At 41.0% G+C, this 21105-nt stretch overlaps 1 protein-coding gene across 1 annotated transcript in view; it reads right to left on the bottom strand.

Annotated features, from left to right (window-relative positions):
- ak5 (adenylate kinase 5) overlaps nucleotides 1-21105 on the bottom strand; it is a 75020-nt gene that overhangs the window by 19259 nt on the left and 34656 nt on the right. Inside the window, exons 7-10 of the mRNA XM_080441012.1 lie at nucleotides 16323-16413; nucleotides 11612-11691; nucleotides 8664-8709; nucleotides 7331-7375 (exon numbers count right to left, since the gene is read on the bottom strand). Coding sequence (XP_080297138.1) covers nucleotides 7331-7375; nucleotides 8664-8709; nucleotides 11612-11691; nucleotides 16323-16413 — 262 coding nt within the window. The remainder of the gene's footprint in view (nucleotides 1-7330; nucleotides 7376-8663; nucleotides 8710-11611; nucleotides 11692-16322; nucleotides 16414-21105) is intronic.

The following is a 21105-nucleotide window of genomic DNA, read 5'->3' as shown; positions in this document are numbered from 1 at the left end:
TTACAAGCTCACAACACGTCGCATTGTCTACGCGCAGAAATAAAGAGCAGATTGTAAAGAGTAGAAATACCTCTGAATAATACTTGGTATCTAATGATCATGGATGATACTTATCTGTATAGGCTTGGCAGAAACACATTTTGATTTGCCCAGGACACAGATTTGAGAGTAGCTCTTAGATACTGTCACGGGGCAGCCGTGCCCTAAACACAGACACGATAAGAGGGACCACACACACACACACACACACACACACACACACACACACACACACACACACACACACACACACACACACACACACACACACACACACACACACACACACACACACACACACACACACACACACACACACACACACCAAGTACTGTAGAGGAGAAGGGGTGTGTGTATCATGTGTTTAATCGTGTTTGTGTTGGTAAAATATTTTGATTATATTGGCGCCCAAATTTGGTTATTTTAGGGAGGCTGCAAGTGAGTCGTGACTGACAGTCAGTTAAACTTGGGCAGGCAAAGCGTTAACAGCCTTGAGACAGAGCTGCCAGGGCCCTTATTTAAGAGATAGCCTTTTTTTCCCCTGTGAAGTGTACTGTATGGTTTGTTGTTTTAGTTGTGCTTTAAGTCTATTTTTTCCTATTTTTATTTCAAGGCCTTCACTGTTATCTGCTGCATGGGACTGTCCCTGGAGGTTTTGAGAAAAATAAAACAAAATCTGCAATTCAATTTCTTTGTTATTTGTTATTATTCTTTGTTGTGACGCACGCACGCACGCACGCACGCACGCACGCACGCACGCACGCACGCACGCACGCACGCACGCACGCACGCACGCACGCACGCACGCACGCACGCACGCACGCACGCACGCACGCACACACAGTATAGTATCAAAGATCTCGCCCACTCAATGTACACACTCATACACAATCTTTGAGATTGTATCTGAGAGTTTACATGTGTACACATGATCCCTGCACTGAAAATAAACCCAGATCAAATCATTCCTCTCTTCTGGTGTCCTGGAATAGGAATGTCTGCAACTCTTCATAAAAATCATGTCAATAATACAGCAGAGTTCCTAACAATAACAAGACCTCCATTTTAAAGCTTCTTTTACATTGGCAGTATAATAATAAGGCCAATAATTATCCCCACCAGAATTCTTCAAAAGTCACTCGTATACCTCCTACACAGACTGGATTTTATGCAGGTGTGCAGGTTTTATCATTCTTGTCCTGGCTGTTTGTTTCACTATGTTCCTTTTGGCACCTTTAAAGGGATATTTCACTTTCAAAAAAACTTTTGGTCATTTTATCGTCTACTCAGGCTTTTGTGAGCCCCCCATACCGTTTTTAAGTTGCTTGATTCAGTATTTAGATATTTGATATTCATTTTATCAGACACGCCCCCTTCCTATACAAACCCATTATAACTTCAAACTCCATTTTTAACATGTTAGATTCATCAAAAACACCCGTCCTTGGTTCTGGTGACTCACCATGCCCTCCTAATACGCGAGGGGGCCGTGTTTTTTCGATAACTTTTTTCATTTATTTTTAATATTCTTTTTGGAAAATGAAAAAAATGAAATACAATAAAAAAATAAAATAAAATAAATGAAAAAAGTAATCGAAAAACCACGGCCCCCTCACAAATTAGGAGGGCAGGGTGAGTCAGCAGAACCAAGGACGGGTGTTTTTGATGAATCTAACGGGTTAAAAATGGAGTTTGAAGTTATAATGGGTTTGTATAGGAAGGGGGCGTGTCTGATAAAATGATTATCAAATATCTAAATACTAAATCAAACAACTTAAAAACGGTCGGGGGGCTCACAAAAGCCTGAGTAGACGATAAAATGACCCAAAGTTTTTTTGAAAGTGAAATATCCCTTTAAGCGCTAGACTGGTGCCTTTGGCACCTTAAAGCGCTAGACTGTTCCTCTCCCCTAACTGCTATACATATAATACTGTGGCAGCTGCTAGGGAAAAAAGGGGGGGGGGATACTGATGGTACAGTAGATACTGTAACATGCATTGTGCATTGTATACAGTATACTGTAGTACGTTGACTTTCTTACTTTAATTGCTATAATGAACAACATGAACAAGAATCTTTCCTGGTAAAATACAGGTAAAATAAAAAATGATACTATTATCATCATCAGTAGTAGTTGCAGCAGCCCAATATTCATGCATTAGCAGTAATGCATGATTAATCTAGACAGGAGTGTGATCTGGAGTGTCTTCCTAGGTGGTGAACTAAACGGTAGTTAATGGAGACACTATCCTCTGATTAACCTCCATCTCTCACTGCCTGTCCCAATTACCATGCTGTGACAGTGACAGACACCATGGAGAGACTTTCTGCCTGGTCAGAGCAGGATAATGATCCCTCTCTAATGAATAGACCCATGTGATAAACAAACCGAAATAGGCAGGGACTGCACTGTACTGTTTTTGGTCACTGTGATAATCACTGCTGATTTAAAACATTCAGGAACCCCTGGCCTATTTTAGTGACCTATTTAAGATAGTAGTGAACACTTTGGTGTAGATAAGGTTATATTGCATTATACAATTTCCCAGGCTTCAGTCAGTCTAACAGTATTAGATACCAACGTATTTTTTGTTGTTTTTTCAAAAGGCTACATGGACTTCAACTTCAACCCAACTTCAACTTTATTGGCACATCATAGGTTTACAGGTGTCGTACAAGCTCTCATCATTTGCACTTTTCAAGAAAGTAAAATAATTGAGGTAGAAAACAAGGGAAAACAGGTGAGGTATGTTCTCATTTGGGATGTCAGTGCTCATTGCTCAAGCCTTGGTATGGAAAGGCTTGAAGAACCATCCCTGTGGGGTATGGGAACAATATTACGCGAGCGACCAGAGGTGGGGACTTGGACTCGAGACTCGAGACTCGACTTGACTTGAAGTCCCGATTTTGATGACTTTAGACTTGCTTGACCAAATCAAAAATAGACTTGGAATTGCTTGGGACTTGAATGCCAAAGACTTGAGACTTGACTTGACTTGAACACTAAAGACTTGAGACTTGACTTGACTTGAGCCCTCTTGACTTGAAAATTCAAGTCTTTTCAAGTCACTTTCAAGTCACTTAAGCAAGCCAAAAATGTTTAAAAAGTGTGCATCAACTATAATGTTATTAGTCAGAAATCCCGGCCGTCAGTGACACCTAGTATAGTGTTGCCAAAGCTGCTTATTTACCCTAACTTTTGGACAAACTTTGGCTTGTTTTTGGCTTGTTTTTGGAAGTCGGTTCGCTTGTTTCTCTCCCGATACTTGGCAACACTGGCCCACATGTTGCACGTTACCAAACAAACAACACACCGGCTTCACTCCTGCCGTCGCTGCTGGAACTGAAGCCAGGTGGAATAAAATGTCAACTCCAGCAGTTATAGCTTTCGGTTTTAAAGATTACAAGGTGGAAGACAAGACGAGAAAAGCAGTATGCAAGGCAAGACCTATACTTCACATTAACATTACGGCGTGCTAAGAGCAAACTACAGTATAACCAGTGGTGGAAAGTAACTAAGTACATTTACTCAAGTACTTTACTTAAGTACAATTTTGACTTATTTTTTACTTTACTGAAGTATTTGCAATTTTCAGTACTTTACTTCTACATTACAGTCATTTAGCAGACGCTTTTATCCAAAGCGACTTACAGTAATTGCATTCAACATAGGTAGGGAACGAAACTACTAATCACCAGAAGTCCTAAGTGCATTTTCTGCAAAAACAAGCAACCAAGAGTATACCTAGCGCTAAGGTAAAAGTGCAATATATCAGCTACCTACTTCTACTCAACTACATACATATCAGAGGCAGATATTAGCCTACTTTTACTCCACTACAATTATTTGAAAACTTTAGGTACCAGTTACTTTGTAGATTTTGGTTATTAATACAAAACATACATTGACCACTTCAGCGCTATATACATTTCCTCTTCTACCCCGGATTTGAACGCGGTTTCCAGTGCAATTGCTGAAATTTCACCATTGTGATAATAGAGCCTGCCTGCTTGATCAGAGGATACACTGAATTTGTGTCAGATCCTGTGTCTAGGTGAGACATGGCCTTTGACATTATCTAAATGTCTCAATAGAAGAGCAGGGAGACAAAATACAACCACCCTGATTGTATAAGTTATATTGTAGTAACATACTCTACCATACAGATTGTACAAAATTACATTATATTCATTAAAAAGGGCCCTTTTAAACCCTGTTCTCAAGGAGGAAATTAAAAGTACAGTATCTGCGTTCTGTTGGCCTGGAAGAAACCTTGTTTTAAAACAAATGCAAATTGTGAAAAATGCTCATGATTTATGTAAATCTTTACATATCTTGAATTAACATTTTGACTTGTTTGGGACTTGAAACAAAAGGTTAGGACTTGTGTGGGACTCGAAACAAAAGGTTAGGACTTGTTTGGGACTTGAAACAAAAGGTTAGGACTTGTGTGGGACTCGAACCAAAATGCTAAGGACTTGTGTGGGACTCGAAACAAAAAGCTGAGAACTTGGACTTGACTTGGGACTTGGCTGTGTTGACTTGGACTTGACTCGGGACTTGAGAGCAAAGACTTGAGACTCGACTTGGACTTGCAACATAGGGACTTTGTCCCACCTCTGCGAGCGACAGATAAACTGGAAAAGAAAACGGTCAGCGGCGTATGTATCGAAACGAGGGCGGGACTACATAATCAGTACAGTGTTTACTGTGCAGAAATAATATTGTGATACTCAGCTGTATCTATTTTGTTTGTTTGTTTGTTTTGCATGCCACTATATTGTGTGGTCACCCTTATGATTTAGGGCCTCAATATTGTCCCTGTCTGAAAAGCCTGGAGCCTCAGCAACCCATCATTACTATATCTATTTCAGACTCTGTGTGGTGTGTGTGAGAGTGTGTGTGTGTGTGTGTGTGTGTGTGTGTGTGTGTGTGTGTGTGTGTGTGTGTGTGTGTGTGTGTGGGGGGGAGGGGGGCGTACAAGCGTTGTTAGTTTAGTGCAAACGTGTTACAGCAGTAAATGTCAAGGAAGGATGTCTATTGATGATCTGTTGCCTATAACACCATGGCAGAGCATTTTTTATCTGATTGTCTACCAGAGACTGTAGTATTCACAGAGGAAGAGGTTGAAAAGGTTGTGAATAACTTGCCTAACGGTAAAGGTAGTGGTAGCGGTATCTGAAACCTTAGAAAATACAAACCAATGGTCATGCTTTCATGCCGTTTGCCATTTTGAATGTTTGACTAGTAAATGGTAAAGTGCCCGGTTCATGAAAGGGTGCTCTCAACCACAGAATCCCCACCAGGACAATAGGCGTTGGTGGACTATATTTTTGTGACTCGTATTTTACCATGGTTGTGGAGACTATCACGCTAACATACTGTCTACAAAACAAAAAGCTTACATCGACCACCAAGGAATGAATGAATATGTTTTCTGCGTGGAGACAGGGATTCATTATTTTAAACACGAATCCGCAAAGTTATGCTGTGTTCTTAGACTTTAGGGATGCCTTTGGCACACTTGCATGCGTAATGTTATGATCAATGCCTTAGAGGAAATACATCTGCTCCAAGTGTAAATTGACTCAAAGATGTGTACAAAATTGTGCAAGTTATATGTGAAAAACAGCTCACAGACCCTATTCCTCTACTGGTATCAAAACAGGCTGCAAGTGGAGCACTGTAAATGTAATTTTAGCAATTAATCGATGGCTTAAGCAGACCCCAGCAAACACCATCTCACAAAACCCAATCCAGGGGTATGCTTCTGACTCAACCCAATCACCAGAGGAAACGTAGTCACTGTACATTTCTCCAGAAAAGTTCAATGACAACGTTTCTGGACCACAAAACTGTTACATTTTAGGTACGTTGCATTTCAACGTTTAGGTTTATGGTTAGGTTTAGGGGTTAAGATTAGGGTTTAAGGTTAAGTTTAGGCATTGTCAATGTTCAAATAGCAGCAAGACATGAGTCAGTAACCAGACAGTGACTGACTCAATTCTGGAGCGGTCAGGAAGTAAAATAAATATCAAAGACATGACACCTAGACTTTTGCTGCTGAATTGTACAAGGTGGTGTGGGGCATGTGTGTGCACATGGGGCGATCACTGCTGCTTCCTGTGAATATTTTTGTTTTTTGACAGGTAGCTCTCACAAAAATACATCAGCTGTTTGACAATGTTTTTATACAACAACACAGCCTTTACAACATGCACAATAAAACGGCCTGAACACTAACTCTACTCGGGTTTTCCAGTGTTGCAAACATGGAGGTCTGGATGTTCCAATGTCTACATATATATTACAACGAGGCTATCACATCTGCCGAAAATGCTGAACGACGACGATGCGGCTGTGAGAGAGCTGGCCAGAGCCTCGCTCCTTTTGGACTTGAGAAGGCAAAAGTTTGCGTTAGTGAATGGGCAACACCGCTCAGTTCCTGGGATTTAGGACAAAACCCAATAGGAAACTTTACACAGACTGTCCAGATCTGAATGACATACAGTATGTAACAGAACTCTTGTAGACACAAGGCACTGATGGCAGCGCTGTCCTCGGTGCTGGCGCTGTCCGTGGTGTTGAAACGGTGACTGTCACTGACCTATTAATCATGAACTATGTGTCTACATAAGACTAGAAAGCCTTCTATTGATTCTGATGGAACAGCAGTTTCCAACAGAAAGCTTAAGAGACAATCTTTTGGCTCAACTAGCCATTGGACTAGTTTAAAGCTTCAGGGGAAGTTGGGGTGTTTGACCTCAACTGATCACTCAGTTTCCCATTCTATGCTTAGCAACGCTGCCATTGGAAAGGACCTTTCCCGCTCTATTCCAGACCAATCTAAAGCCACACCCGTTAACCATTACCCGTGATTTTCTACCCATTACCCGTGAATTACGGATAATGGAGCTGGCACTGTCCGACTAAATAAATGTGAATTTGGTACCCAGCCAGTCTAGAGCCACACTGTTTAATGCATTCTCATGTACAAGTTTGAATCGAAAGAATCAAGTGTTTAATTTTTTTTAGGTGACAATTAAAAATCCTTAAATTGTCACTTCACTGTCATCTCGGGACCCCTCCTGACCCACAGGTTGAGAACCACTGAATTAAGACATCAAATGATTTAAATACTTCAGTGTTACCTGTTTAACTACTGGTCATCTTTTCCTAATCCAACTGAATTTCCCCCCGGGGATCAATGAAGATCTATTTATCCATCTAACTGTAAATTCAAATAAAGCACTCAAAATGTGCACACTCCACTACAGTTACTGTACTTACCTATCATGAAGAATACCTTTGGGTTCTTCCGTTCAGTGCAGTAACCTGTCACAGGAGAAAGGTGGGGTATATCAACACTAACAAACCACACACAACTATACAACTACAGTACATCACAGTGATTGGATTCAGACTGATATATAATACACATGAAAATATACAATACTTTTCATAAAATATTAACCCATTTAGAGCTGAGGCCGATTCTAAAAACGCCTTCTAAATCCTGACCTAAGTTTTCTGAAAAACTTCAAATATTTATTCAAAGATTACAACAAATGTATGTTGCTATTTACTGTACATAGCAACAAGAACCCCATCCCGTCCTAAAAGGTATAGTTACAAATAGTAAATATGTTTTCTTTGCACTGTTGGACATTGAAGATGGCCCCCTGCATGTGTTTGTTGTGCATCTGCGGTATCTATCCTGCATCAGTACCAGAGACAAGTCTTTCTTCCAAAGTCTTTTTGTAGCTTTAAGTTATCTAAAGGATGTCACTGCAGAAAGCTTTGTTTTCCAGTGTTAATGTGTGTGCATGGAGAACACACTGTTGTTGCCAATGGTAAATGGCCTAAAATGGTCTGCATTTCCATAGTGCCTTTATCCAAAGTGCTTTACAATGTGCATTACATTCACCTATTCACACAACAACCATGCAAGGCAACTTGGTCAACGGGAGTGGTCAGGGGTTCGGTGTCTTGCTCAACGTCACTTCGACACGAAGCCATGAGGACCAGGGGACCCAACCGAGACGGACCCAAACGGCCACTCTACTTCCTGACCTGTTGTTCCGCTGCACCACTGTTCCGCTACAGGCGGCATTTTTCAATTTCCTCCTCCTCCTCCTAAGCACAGCTGCTCCATAAGCAGACATTCCCATCCCCTCCTTTCCTCCATCTGCCAGTTTTAACGCCTGTTGTGAAGGTGGTTGTTAGTGCAGCGACAGCTCACTGATGAGATAAACATCAGGTCTAGCGGTTGCTGGTGGACGGTGAAACAACAGAGCAGCCATGTTGTATTAAGCAGCTGTAACTGCTGATGTGGAAAGGGACAGATAAACGCCTGGGCACACACACACATCATGGAAGCGTGCCACAAAACTCATTCGGGAGTAAAATGACACCTGTGGCATTTACTGAAAGAGAAAGTGTGGGGTCTCCCATACTAGTGCTGCATAATGTTCAACTTGAAAGGCACTGGTTTGGAGTGAAAGGAGAGTGTGAAGCATTTTCGAAGTAGAAGAAGCAGGTTGTTACTGTTTTAATCTGTTGGAAAACTGATGTTATTCAGGGTATCACCAGGGGAGGGAGAAAATAAAACTAATGTTCTTACTTTGTACGGCTCCTTCGGCATAGTCGATTTCTTCCTTGTCTTCTCCCTACACAAAGGGGAGAGAGAGACAGAGAGAGAAAAAGCGAAAGGAGGGGGAGAGATTGACAGAAATTGAGAGGGTATTAGAGAGAGTGAATCCTGTGCAAACCCCCACTTTCCCTGGAGCAAACAGAGCATAAGTTAAGACTTGGAGAGAGAGATAATTTTGCCATGGATAAACAGGAAATATAGTGTGTTCAAAATGATGAGCTTAGTACAGCTGTGGTGGTATGAATGAACACACACACACACACACACACACACACACACACACACACACACACACACACACACACACACACACACACACACACACACACACACACACACACACACACACACACACACACACCATGTAATATTATAACATACTACTGTATGCACAACCACAAATCGGTCCCACATAAAACGGTCCGAAAATAAGCTAATGAGACATGAACCTGACATTGTTAACACCCGCCGTGCAAGGTGTTTCAGTGTCACTGCTCTGATGATGACACATACATTTAAATCAGGCTCCTGTGATGATGACGCACCTGTTTGAACTAACTTATTATATTTTAACCTCACTGCTCCGGGTATTAACTGTCAGTCAATCAAAGAAATTGCCTGGGGTCATTTCTCTTGTGGGCTTGAACATATTTGCACAGAAAAAAGCTCAGCAACAGAACTTCCTCTCCTTTTGTCTGACTGACCAGGTTTTCCACTGGCTGAGATGGAATAAACCCCTTTTCTTTGGGGGTATCAAACAGATAAACTAGAAAAAGTGCTCCTCGGAGCACAGGTCTCTGCTAGGTCAGGTAGGTTAATTGTGGGCCAGCAATGTTATTATAGAGGTGAGTGGAATCTGTAGAAGTTGAGGGATTAATGTTGATGAAGTTATTGTCAATCAGGATGAAATATGACAGGTTTGTCTTGATTACATGACTATAGACAATGTTTGGACAAAATGTGTAGGAGTAATATAAAAACATTTGTTTTGCAAAAATCTGCCTCCTGGTGGCGCTATAATAGGCCAATGTGAAAAGGGTGGCATTTTTCAAAGCGAACCACTCCTGCAAACTTTAGATGCATATCTTAGCCAATCAGGATGGAATATGAAAAATCGGACAGATCCGTCTTAATCACATGACCACAGAGATAATGTGTACCGATTTGCGTGATGTTTAGACAAAATCTGTAGAAGTAATATAAAAATCACACCCAGTGTGAAGTGGGCGGTGCCATCACAGTGGTCATCACAGTGATGGAAGAAGTGATGGAAGAAGTGATGGAAGAAACCATAACTTAAAAAAAACACAAGTTATGGTTTCTTATATAGGGCTATGCACATGTGTCATGTTTCCCTAGCCAATCACAGTCCTGAATAGACTGTGATTGGCCAATCACGGTGCAGGGTTAGGGGGGTACATTTGTGGCCAATCACAGCGCAGGATTTGGTGTGCAAATATCCAAACCTCACATATAGGGGCGGTTTCACCGCCCAAAAAAATATGTTTTGCAAAAATTGACCTGCTGGTGGCGCTATAATAGGCCTATGTGAAAAGGGTGGCATTTATTCCTCGGCCTAGTTGGAATGTGCGTTCATGATTTGAGGCATTTTGTTCAAAACGAGCCAGCCTGCAAACTTTAGATGCCAATCTTAGCCAATCAGGATGGAATATGAAAAATCAGGAGGATTAATATAAAAAAAAAACTTTTCGCAAAAATCTGCCCCCCGGTGGAGCTACAACAGGCCGATCTGAAGAATTTGGGGCAGAGGTTCTGCTCTGGCATCCAGGGAGTGTGTGTGCATAGTTTTACGTCGATCAGGCCAACGGTGCTGGAGATTAGCTGTACACGGACGGACGGACGGACGGACGGACGGACGGACGGACGGACGGACGGACGGACAGACAGGGGGCAAAACATAGTCTCGGCCACGCCTTCGGCCTGGCGGAGACAATAAGCAAATAGACAAATAGCCAGCAATCAAAGGAAAGCAAGCAATGAAAGATGCCTCAAGAATGTCTAGAATTTATATCAGAGTGCCAAAGTCACAGTACTGTCTGCATGATAGCTTTCTTTGTCTCATAAACGAGGCAGGCAGGAGACATCCTCTCCCACTTTGCAGAAAAGAACACTGCTGTTCAGCACAGGAAGAAAGAAGTATTGTAGGGGCATAGCCTCAAATTGAAAAGGAACACATAATCCTGCTGGCTTGTTTCTGTGTCTGAAGGAAGTGATAGTCTCACTACCCAGATACACTCCACACGTTGACCAGCGATACGGTCACAAAAAAACAAAATATGAATCATGTAACGAAAGGAAAGGAAATATGAGTGGTGAGATGTTGTCTCTGGGGTGACGACAGTACAGCTGGCAAGTCCAGTGGTAAGCTGATTGAAATTACTCCATGAGGACAAATAACAGCAGACAGCAGCAAGGGTCCAATTTGGCCTAGAAGTCTATTGAAGTGTAGAGAATTGATGCTCGTCTGCATGTTCGCTGCCTAATGCCCCCTCATCCCCCATTGAACGTTACACAATGTCTCTGTCTCTCTGCAAATGTCCCTGATCTGATTCATCAGGCATTTGAAACAGCTTCACTTTGTCACCTCAGAAAAGGCTATTTGGATATGTATTTTGACTTGTGGTAGTCATTTTTGCAAATATGAATGGGACAGAGGAAATTATTTGCTTCGCTGTGGTAATGCTAGGCAATAATAGCCAGAATAGAATAGAATCTGATTGCTGTAATGGCCATGGGCTCAAAGCAGCATCAGTATGTCAGTGTTGCCAGTTAATAAGACCATCATCAGATCATTGCCATGTCACAAAATTGTTACAATGTTAGGAAGGTGAAACATTTCTTGTGCAAGTAGCCCATAGGCTAGGAAGTAGTAATACATACTGTAACCACAGTCTTACCTGCTCATCATACTTGCAACAAGCGACATCTACCATACTGCTGGTTTCCACCAGCAGACTCAGATCCAGTTCACTGGGCCCTGCGGACAGGGAAAGATAGAACAATGCTGAATAGAAGTGTTTTCAGCTGCCAGCATGTGGTGCTGGGAAAGTACTGTACTCTGACTCTCAGCACTAATCAGGCTCTTTTTCTATCGAAATATTAATACCAGACCTTATTCTATTTGGTATTGTTCCAGGAAGCAGCATGTTTTGTTTGTAGAGAATTTAGCTTTGTCAGACATTAGACAGAGGCACAATTACATCTGTGTTTTATACTTCAGGTGTCATTTATGTGTGTTCATTTGTATTCACATTCCAGTCATTTTACTTTTTTTTAATGTTTAGGTAAAATGTGCCTCGTTTATCCACCTGGAACCCCCTCAAGGGCCACTGGTGGTCTCCGGACCACTGGTTGAGAACCACTGTTCTTCTATGACCTGTTCAGTATGCAGGTCACTGATTCATTGTCACCAACAAGGAGTGGCAGTGGCTCAGGAGGTAGAGCAGCTGCTCCCGATAATCAGGTTAGTGCCTTGCATGGTTGCCTCCACTGTCTGTGTGTGAATGTGTGTGTGTATAGGTGAATGTAATGGACATTGTGAAGCGATTTGGATCGAAGACACTATAGAAATGCAGACCATAAACAGTCTTCTAACCCATTCAATCCGAAAGCACCTGCGTCATTTTAGATTTCTTTGGCTATTCAAAAATAGCAGATATACAAGCTCATAGCGTGGCACCGAGTTCCGCATATATATATATTATATATATATATATATATATATATATATATATATATATATTAAATTTTAACTCAAATATTTGCTTCTGGGGGTCCCTGGAACAACATATTTTGAGATGGGGGTCCACGGTCAAATACATGGGGGCCCAAAATGAAAAAGCTTGAAAACCACTGATTATAGCAACATAAGTTTTTTCAAAAAGGATTTAGAAAACATTTGTAGAATCCCCAGAAGCAAAGATTTGAGTAACAAATATTTGCTTTAAAAAATATATATTCAAAGATTTGCACAAAATTGTTCGTGATTTTTCATTCTATTTTTGAATAGCCAAAGTATAAGATAATGGTTAAAGTGGTGAAAATCTAAAATGACAGATGCTTTCCCGGTCTTAATGGGTTAAGCAGAGCAGACTACATGTTGCAGCTTGGTTTTTGAGACTGAGGAGGTGAGGAGGGGCTGGGAGATGTTCAGCTTCCTCAGCTGGCGAAAAGGAGGAAAAATTAGGCAATATAGTTGTTGCAGAAAGTCGGTGCTTGAAGAGAGGCTAAAAGTCAATAAAGGACAGGTCACACGAAAGCAATTAAAGGCAACGCTTAGATTGTAATCACTGGGATCGTGTCCTTCTCTGTGGTGATGAATTGCAGCCAGCCAAATACATGTAAAACCTAGCACACAGGTCAGTGGTATCTCTGTGATTATGTCCGAAAACATCTCAACACAGGTTAGAACCTGTCCTGCTTTATAAATAATATGTAGGTAAAAATTTTGATAAATGCTTCAAGGAAATGGCTTCTGGAATACTGATGAAAAAATGGACAGTGTAGGATTAGGTTATGTCACTGGAGGGCAAAATGAATGTGGTCAATTTCCTGTTAGGTATTACAGTTCGTTAAAATGTATGTATAACCTCAGCAAAATGCAGCATGGGAAATGTGTTCATCATTTATTAATGGTTGCCTGAAATGAGGGGATTCATTGGCAATTTAGCTGCCAGGAATTGCTTCTGCATTGCTTTATGTAGCTCATGAATTGTATGAATTAATTTATCACAATGTATTGTATCTACTAAAATATATCTACGAAATATTTATGCCAAACACAAGATGCTGTATTTACATATTTAACTACGGGTACTGTTGACTGCTGGGGTAATCATATTTTACCTATTGTCTTTATTATCACTCTAAATGCATTTATTTGTTTTAATACTTTTGATCAGAGCTGTCGCTTTTAGAAGGATTTGTGCACGAACGTCAAGTTCCTTCATTTAAAAGTCATGAATCATAACATGACACATGTCAGTCCTACTGTTCAGTACTACACCATCCAAAGGTATTGCAGTGATTGAACTATCCTATCCTATCCTGTTCCCAATCTCCTGCAATCTACTGTAGATGCTAGCCTCCTTTAGAACTATGGCTTATAATACCTGCACATTTACTTAAAGCTAGTTGGTCCCAGAGAAGTGTTAGAGATGAGGTGGGAAAGAAAGAAAGCAAGCACAACTCAGACAATAAAAGCAATTTACCGGCTACATGGCTCCAAAGTGTTCACTAAAAGAATAACAAATAACGCCAACACTCATGGAATGACCTTCAGGTACTTTTCATTTATTTAGGTACGCCAAGCATCAGCACACAAACACGTTTCAGCACACTGCCTTCCTCGGCTTGATCACGCTGAGGAAGGCATACCTGAAACACGTTAAAGATGGGGTCGGCCCATTAATATCTATAAGACCAATGACAGCAGTAACATCAATAAAAAGTCAGAAGAATCGCAATGCCATCTGACTTTGTAAGGCTTAGACGTCACCTCTAAGGGGAAAGCTTTGTCTAAAGAGGCAAGAGTGTTTGCCCATATGTATGTATTGTATGTTCACTGACATCACAGTACTGACGTCATAGTACTGACATAGACTGGCCATGAAGTACTCTGACAACAAGCATTGACACCATAGTACTGATGTCATAGACCAGTGGGTCGGGACCCCCAGGGGGTCGCCAAATGATTATTTTGGGGGGTCCCCAGATGCCTTGCTTAATGTGCAACATTGTTTTCTCACTCAACAGTAAACAAACTAACATACAGTATAAGATATACAGGGTATCTGTATATCTTATACTGTATGTTGGTTTGTTTACTGTTGAGTGACCGAGTGCATGGCCAATCTACAAGCTCGCAACGCGAGGCGTTGTGAGCATGTAGATCGGCTATTTTAACAATATTTATCTGTGGACCCGAGTCAAACTAAATTTAATGCCTCAACTCCTACAATTCCAAGCGCATGTCGGAGTGGTGGGTACCCAGTTCAAATATGATTTTTTGGGCGGGTCGCGGCCTTAAAAGGTTGAGAACCAGACTACTGATGTCATACAGTAGATGTCTGGCCTCCAAGTACTCAGACAATTGATACAACACTAGTTTTATGAATTTATAATCTCAGCTCATCTGTCCGTTGTCCATACAGTATGTCTCCATATTTGGGCAATACTTACACCAAGGATGTGACGCCATAGAAATGACATGGAAGCTACACATTAATTAGACCCTGTCTTGCAATTCCTTCAGTGTATATTGAGTTGAGAGACTGAAAGTAAGCCTCCCAGACCACAAGGCAAACTCAGCAGCCAGAATTGCGCTTTCGGGCAAGTTAATTGCTTGGCTTGACGAGGGCCTAAGATGTTTAAGAAACTAAAAGACTTCTACGATGCAGCACTGAATGGGAATAACATAGTGACAACTGTGTTGTCAAAGATAGAGCAGAAAACAGGGATTCAGAAACGGATAAGTGCATCAGTTGTTTTGGTTGTCATTGGGCTGTATCTTCTGTTTGGGAGTGGAGCCTCCGTCCTCTGCAACCTAATTGGCTTTGTCTATCCAGCCCGTTTCTCAATCAAGGCCATTGAAAGCATCAAGAAGGATGACACCAGTCAGTGGCTGACCTACTGGGTGGTCTATAGCATCTTCAGCATTGTTGAGACCTTGATGGACTTCTCGCGGGTCACCTTCTACTATGCTGGCAAGTGTGTGTTCCTGCTGTGGTGCATGGCTCCAGCGTCATGGAATGGCTCTACGATTTTATACAAGCGCGTGATCCGACCTGTCTTCCTGAAGCACGAGGTCATCATGGACAATGTGGCGAATGATCTGAGTGGAAAGGTCATGGACACTAACGAGGCTGCCGATCTGGCCAACTATGGCAACAAGGAAGAGTGATGGACAGAGACGTGTGAGTGTGTGTGTATGATGGATAGACACACTGTTACAAACACAATAAAACTAAATTTCATCTTGAATGTGTTAAACTTTAAACTGAGCCATGTTGTCTGTCATCTCAACAGAATGTTGATTCCACCCACATTCTCTGTTATCATTTGCACTAAGTGACAAAAACAAGTGGGATAAACTGTGCACCTGTATTTTTTTTTCATCAGTGTAGGATGTAATGGGTCACACATTTCAGTTTGTGAAACTTTGACACGCAGAAAAGACCCCAGATACTGTATGTTTTTGTACCATCTTATTTCATTTTGTTGTTGTTTTTCAAACAAAATGTTTGAAAAAAACCAGCCAATTTTTTATGAATTCCCCCATCTCCTGTGTCTTGTCAGTGCTGCCCCTACTGCCCCCAACGGGAGCAAGCGCTGCCCCAGCCCCGTAGGGGGTCGCTGGTGCAGCGACAAAGATTGCCCTCCTCGCCAGCTTCCTTCCTGTGAACATGGCCAATTGTTCTCATATGGACCCTCGGCCAAGCCGGATGCACCACTGAGGATTCAAAGCCCCAGTCTCTGTGGTGGTGAACGGGAACTTTACCCCTGCGCCAACCGAGCGCCCCTTTTTTATACCATCTTTTTTCAACTCATATAAAACTGAAAAAAAGAAAAGTTAGATAGTATGAGCATTCTTTTTACCAACTGACTCACCAGCAACAGGCTCGTTGGAGGGAAACAGCTTGTTATCCAACGTCATGCTGATATCACAGAACACCTCCTCTTCATCGCGGTCGGCATCCAGCTGAGATGGATGAAAAATGCTTGGGGATTAATTTCTATATCACGTCAGTGCAACTCTACTGTTTTTCCTCATCTTGTCTCTCCAACACAGTGAAATACCTTGTTAGTTTAACGTAAAAATTAACCCTTAAGGATCCACTTTTACATCTTCAGGACTTTTTCTCTGGACTTTTAGACTCAAGGTCTTGCACATTGAATCCGTATTTTCTGTATCCGTTATCCAATGAAAGAAATTGTTATGCACAGAAACCTCGCACACTGTCTGATGTATATTCTATTAGTTGGATTCTATTAGTGGATTGTATCATCGCATCGGAAGAGTGTACGTAATGAACCTCACTCATCAGGGTACAGCCTCAAAACATACAAGATGATGTGAAAAACGCAGAAAATCAAACCTGATCCAAAATCTTGAATGAATTACGGGCAAAGGTTTCAGAGGCAGTGCGTAAACAGAATTGACACAATGTGAGGTATACTGTAACGAGCGACAGTTTTTGACGAATAATACGTCTCAGTGTGCAAGAGCCTTTAGTTGTCTTAAAAGATCCTTCTGAAACCATTTCTTCACAGTAAAACCTCATTGTTGGAATGGAATTTATTTTTGAAACATTCATTTTAATGTGACATTATTGTAATGTGACAATAGTTGATATGATACATTAGATATGTGCCTTTATGTTACAATAATGTGCGTAGGTAGTTATAATGTGCTGTTCCGCTGAACTTGTAATGCATTATGACCGGCACTTATAATACGTCATAAACGTTGACAGCGTTTATGATGTATCATAAGTGCCGGCTCGCCAGCTTTTTAACGTTACCTTGTTATAAATTGTCATACATGATTAAACACCTATAATGCCATATTATTAATACATTATAAAGCATTATAAATGCACTTATAATACATTATAGACCCGACCTTATACATTGTTACCGGCCAACAAAACCACTGTGCTTCGGAAAATGGTCGGCAGTAATATCAATTATACAGTGAGTCGTATAACCCTAATAATAACCCTAAATATGCCAAACCACTGGTATGGTCCTTTAACTCATTAAAGCATCTGTGTCATTTTAGATTTGAACCACTTTAACCATAATTTTATACTTGGCTATTCAAAAATAGCAGATATACAAGCTCATAGCACGTCACGTTGCGCCACACTATCTGCTGTAGATTTGCTATTTTTGAAAAATCGTGAAGATATGTGTGAATCTTTGAAATATTTTATAAAGCGATCATCACTCAAATCCTTGCTTCTCGGGGTCCCTGGAACAAAATATTTTGAGATGGGGGTCCTCGGCCAAATATTTTTTTTCGGACAAATACAATTTTGGGGGTCCTTGACATGAAAAAGTTTGAGAACCACTCTTATAGAAACAGGTTTTTCAGAAAACTCTTAGGATTTCGAAAACATTTGTAGAATCTGCCTCAGGTCTTAATGGGTTAAGAGTAAGTACCACAGTATCACATCTGAACTTGTCCAATGGCTTCTCTTCGTTCACCAGGACGACGGAAAAGTTCAACAAATTTCAACTTGATGCGATCAGTGGCAAAGGGCAAAATCAACATGCAGACAGAAGTGATTCCTTTTACACAGCCTTCCTATTTTTGATCGATGTGTATTGGGGAGGACAACAAACTTCCGTAATGGTTTGTGCAAATGTGACCGCCCATGCACAAATGTGATGACCCCAGTCTGCTCCTATTGTAATGTATCCTCACATCCGAGAGAAAAAACTCTATTTTTCTGTTGGATGAAGAGACTTAAAGAGAGAGGTTTTCAGCAGACAACCAGAAGCCTTTGATAATGCCAGATTCATTAGTTTCACTCCTCGTCGAGTGGGCTCTTACTTACATCTTTTGGTCTTTCAATCAATCAGCCTCCAACTGAGCACTATCTGGATGTGGAGAGTTTAGCTAGAAGTTGAATGAAACAGAGCCCTCATCCTCCATAATCCTCAAAGACAGTGTTCTCATCAATGTCGCCCCTTGGAAACCTCGATCCTCGCCAATGACAACCATGGATAATGGGCGAAGGCAGGCGTGTGGTTTGCGTATAAGAGGTTGACAGTCGATAATTGCTCTCACTCCTTCCCAGCGGGGTACCATTCTTCATGCATGTCACGGTTACTTGACTGGGATATACTTTCTCGACAAATGAGGCAAAAAATCAGGAGTGTTAGCCATGGTGATGTGGCGGTGGGGTGTGAGGAGAGTGCACTTAACCACATGAACTCCTAGCGTCCCTATTCTGGATATCTACAAGCTCACAACGCATCGAGTTTGTAGATACTGTAGAGATTTTGTGTAGAATGAAAAAAGGAAGAATATAGGGTTTATTAAGTGGTTGGGATCGCCCATCACCAGCATTTTCTAAGTCTGTTACTATGGTAACAAAAGAGGGATAGTTGTTTGATGTCTCCTGCGTGGGAGTCCCTAGCCCTCAGGGGCTGGCCAAGGCAACCTGTTGATAACGGTTAACCTTAAAGGGTGATAGTTCGGTTTTAGGGAGAGTTGATCTAAGCCTTAAGGCGGTTACACACCGGCGAATATGCGAATATACGCAAAATTCGGACTCGTTCCGAATAATTAAAAGACGCTTTTTTCGCTCCGCGAAACTGGTGTGGAAGCTTGCATTGACTTTATAAGGTTTTTAAAAAAAACGTATTATTCGCATGAAAAAAATCGCCCCGGTGTGTAAGGACCTTTAGAGTTGATCTAAGCCTAGTTTAGGTCGATGGGATCAATGTGGGATCGATGTATCCAAACCTACATACATACTGTAGCTGGTCTGTCAAAGCTACACATTGGGCCCTATATAGATGATCTACAGTATGGCGCTTGGTCTAAATAAAGCGCTTTGTCCCACTCCAAGGTATACAGTGAATAATTTGGCCGCAAATAAGGTGCAAGGCGCAAAGTGGATGTAAGTCTCTGAATTAGTCATGGGGGTGTGTTTTGGGTTTAGTATAAATCAAACTTATCGTTGTCGTTTCCCATTGCTTTTAAGAGAGCCAGGTGCACCTGTATGTGCGCTGCTATTTAAATGGCAGATGAGGCAAGTTGGAGGACAATCAAATGGGGGGAAGGATCTGTGATATCTTGACATATCAACTGTATTATTTGTACATTACTTGTAAGGCTGTTTCACATTTCAACGTCTCAATAAGTGAGCAATTATATATGTCCGCTCTGTAATTTGTCAGAAATAGACAAACAATATTTTAAATGGATAGAACTCTTTCATTCCAAACCTTTACTGAGAAAAAGCAATTAAGGTATAAAGGTTATACTGTAGCATTTAAGAAAATGTTCAGCTTTCCATTGGGTAGAATGCAAAATGAAGGCATGAAAAACATTCACAAACCATGTTATGGTTTGTTTCATACCATTAACCCATTAAGACCTGAGGCAGATTCTAAAGAAAATCTTCTAAATCCTAACAGTTTTCTGAAAAGCTTATGTTGCTATATCAGTGGTACTTTTTCATGTCAAGGACCCCCAAAATTATATGTATTTGGCCGCGGACCCCCATCTCAAAATATTTCGTTCCAGGGACCCCCAGAAGCAAAGATTTGAGTTAAAAAAAATTCGCTTAAAAAAATATATATATTCAAAGATTTGCAAACATTTTCTGCTGGAGGATAAATAAATGGGTGTCACAACGCACGCACAGACACACAACTTTTTACACACAAGCGTACATACTGTCACATTATTCCTGCTTGCCTTTAGCAGTGTCAAAGGCATGCAAGAAAGATATTTTCATCTTCTATTAACTATAATTCAAATTGAAGACAATCCTCTCACAGTATAAACATTGGCTCAACAAAAATGCTTAAATTGGGGAGTTGTCTTTTTTCTTTCATTCTTGTCTAAGAACTTCCCAAGAGTGCGATGCAGATGTCATCTGTCAAAGCATTGCTTTTAAGAGTGTTTCAGAATGTGGTCACCTTCGATTTTCATGGTGTCAAGTGATGTGTGATTGCAGAGACAATTTGACAAGCAGGGTATTCTCCTGGGAAATAATGTTACAATTTTGTTGAGAAGCGGCCAAGCTAGAGGAATATGAAAAGTGGAACAGCGCACACACAGCAGATAAGCTTTCATGTGGTCAAATCACTCAATAATGGGGAAAGAAAAGTGGTCATATGTTAAAGACTGACATCAATAACCCCAACATCATGGTGACAGGCAAGAATCATTTGTGTACTGAACAGACTATTTTCAGACTTTACTTACAGGGGTATTTCACTTTAAAACATGATGATTTCTGTATACTCAGGCATGCAAACAGCCCTGAGGTGAAAAAGGTGACAACATGTTGTTTTCTTTCGGGTCAGGTGTCACACAATTGCCCTATTTGGGTTCAAAAAGGTGACTGTAGCTGAAAAGTGACACTTTTGCATGTCTGTATACTACAAATAAATAGTCTAAATTCTTCTAACCAGGCAACCATTTGACTTTTCCTGTCGGTCAATAGGCCTACATTCAGAATAACTGACTACAGTCTGTGGTAAGACAAAGAAGTCATAGACTGGAATATGGCAAGAACCACATGGAACTAAGACTGATAAGTCTTGGATGTACAACTCACATGATAAGTGAGATGAATATAAGAGATTTATTCCAAAATCAGATATCCACCATTTGAAGTCATCTTTCTTTCACAACAGCAAGAAT

This window comes from Gymnoscopelus braueri (assembly GCF_963280865.1).
Source record: "Gymnoscopelus braueri genome assembly, chromosome: 10".
NCBI classification, from domain to species: Eukaryota; Metazoa; Chordata; class Actinopteri; order Myctophiformes; family Myctophidae; genus Gymnoscopelus; species Gymnoscopelus braueri.
Note: the sequence above shows the minus strand (reverse complement) of the source record. Positions and strands in the feature narration are given on the sequence as shown.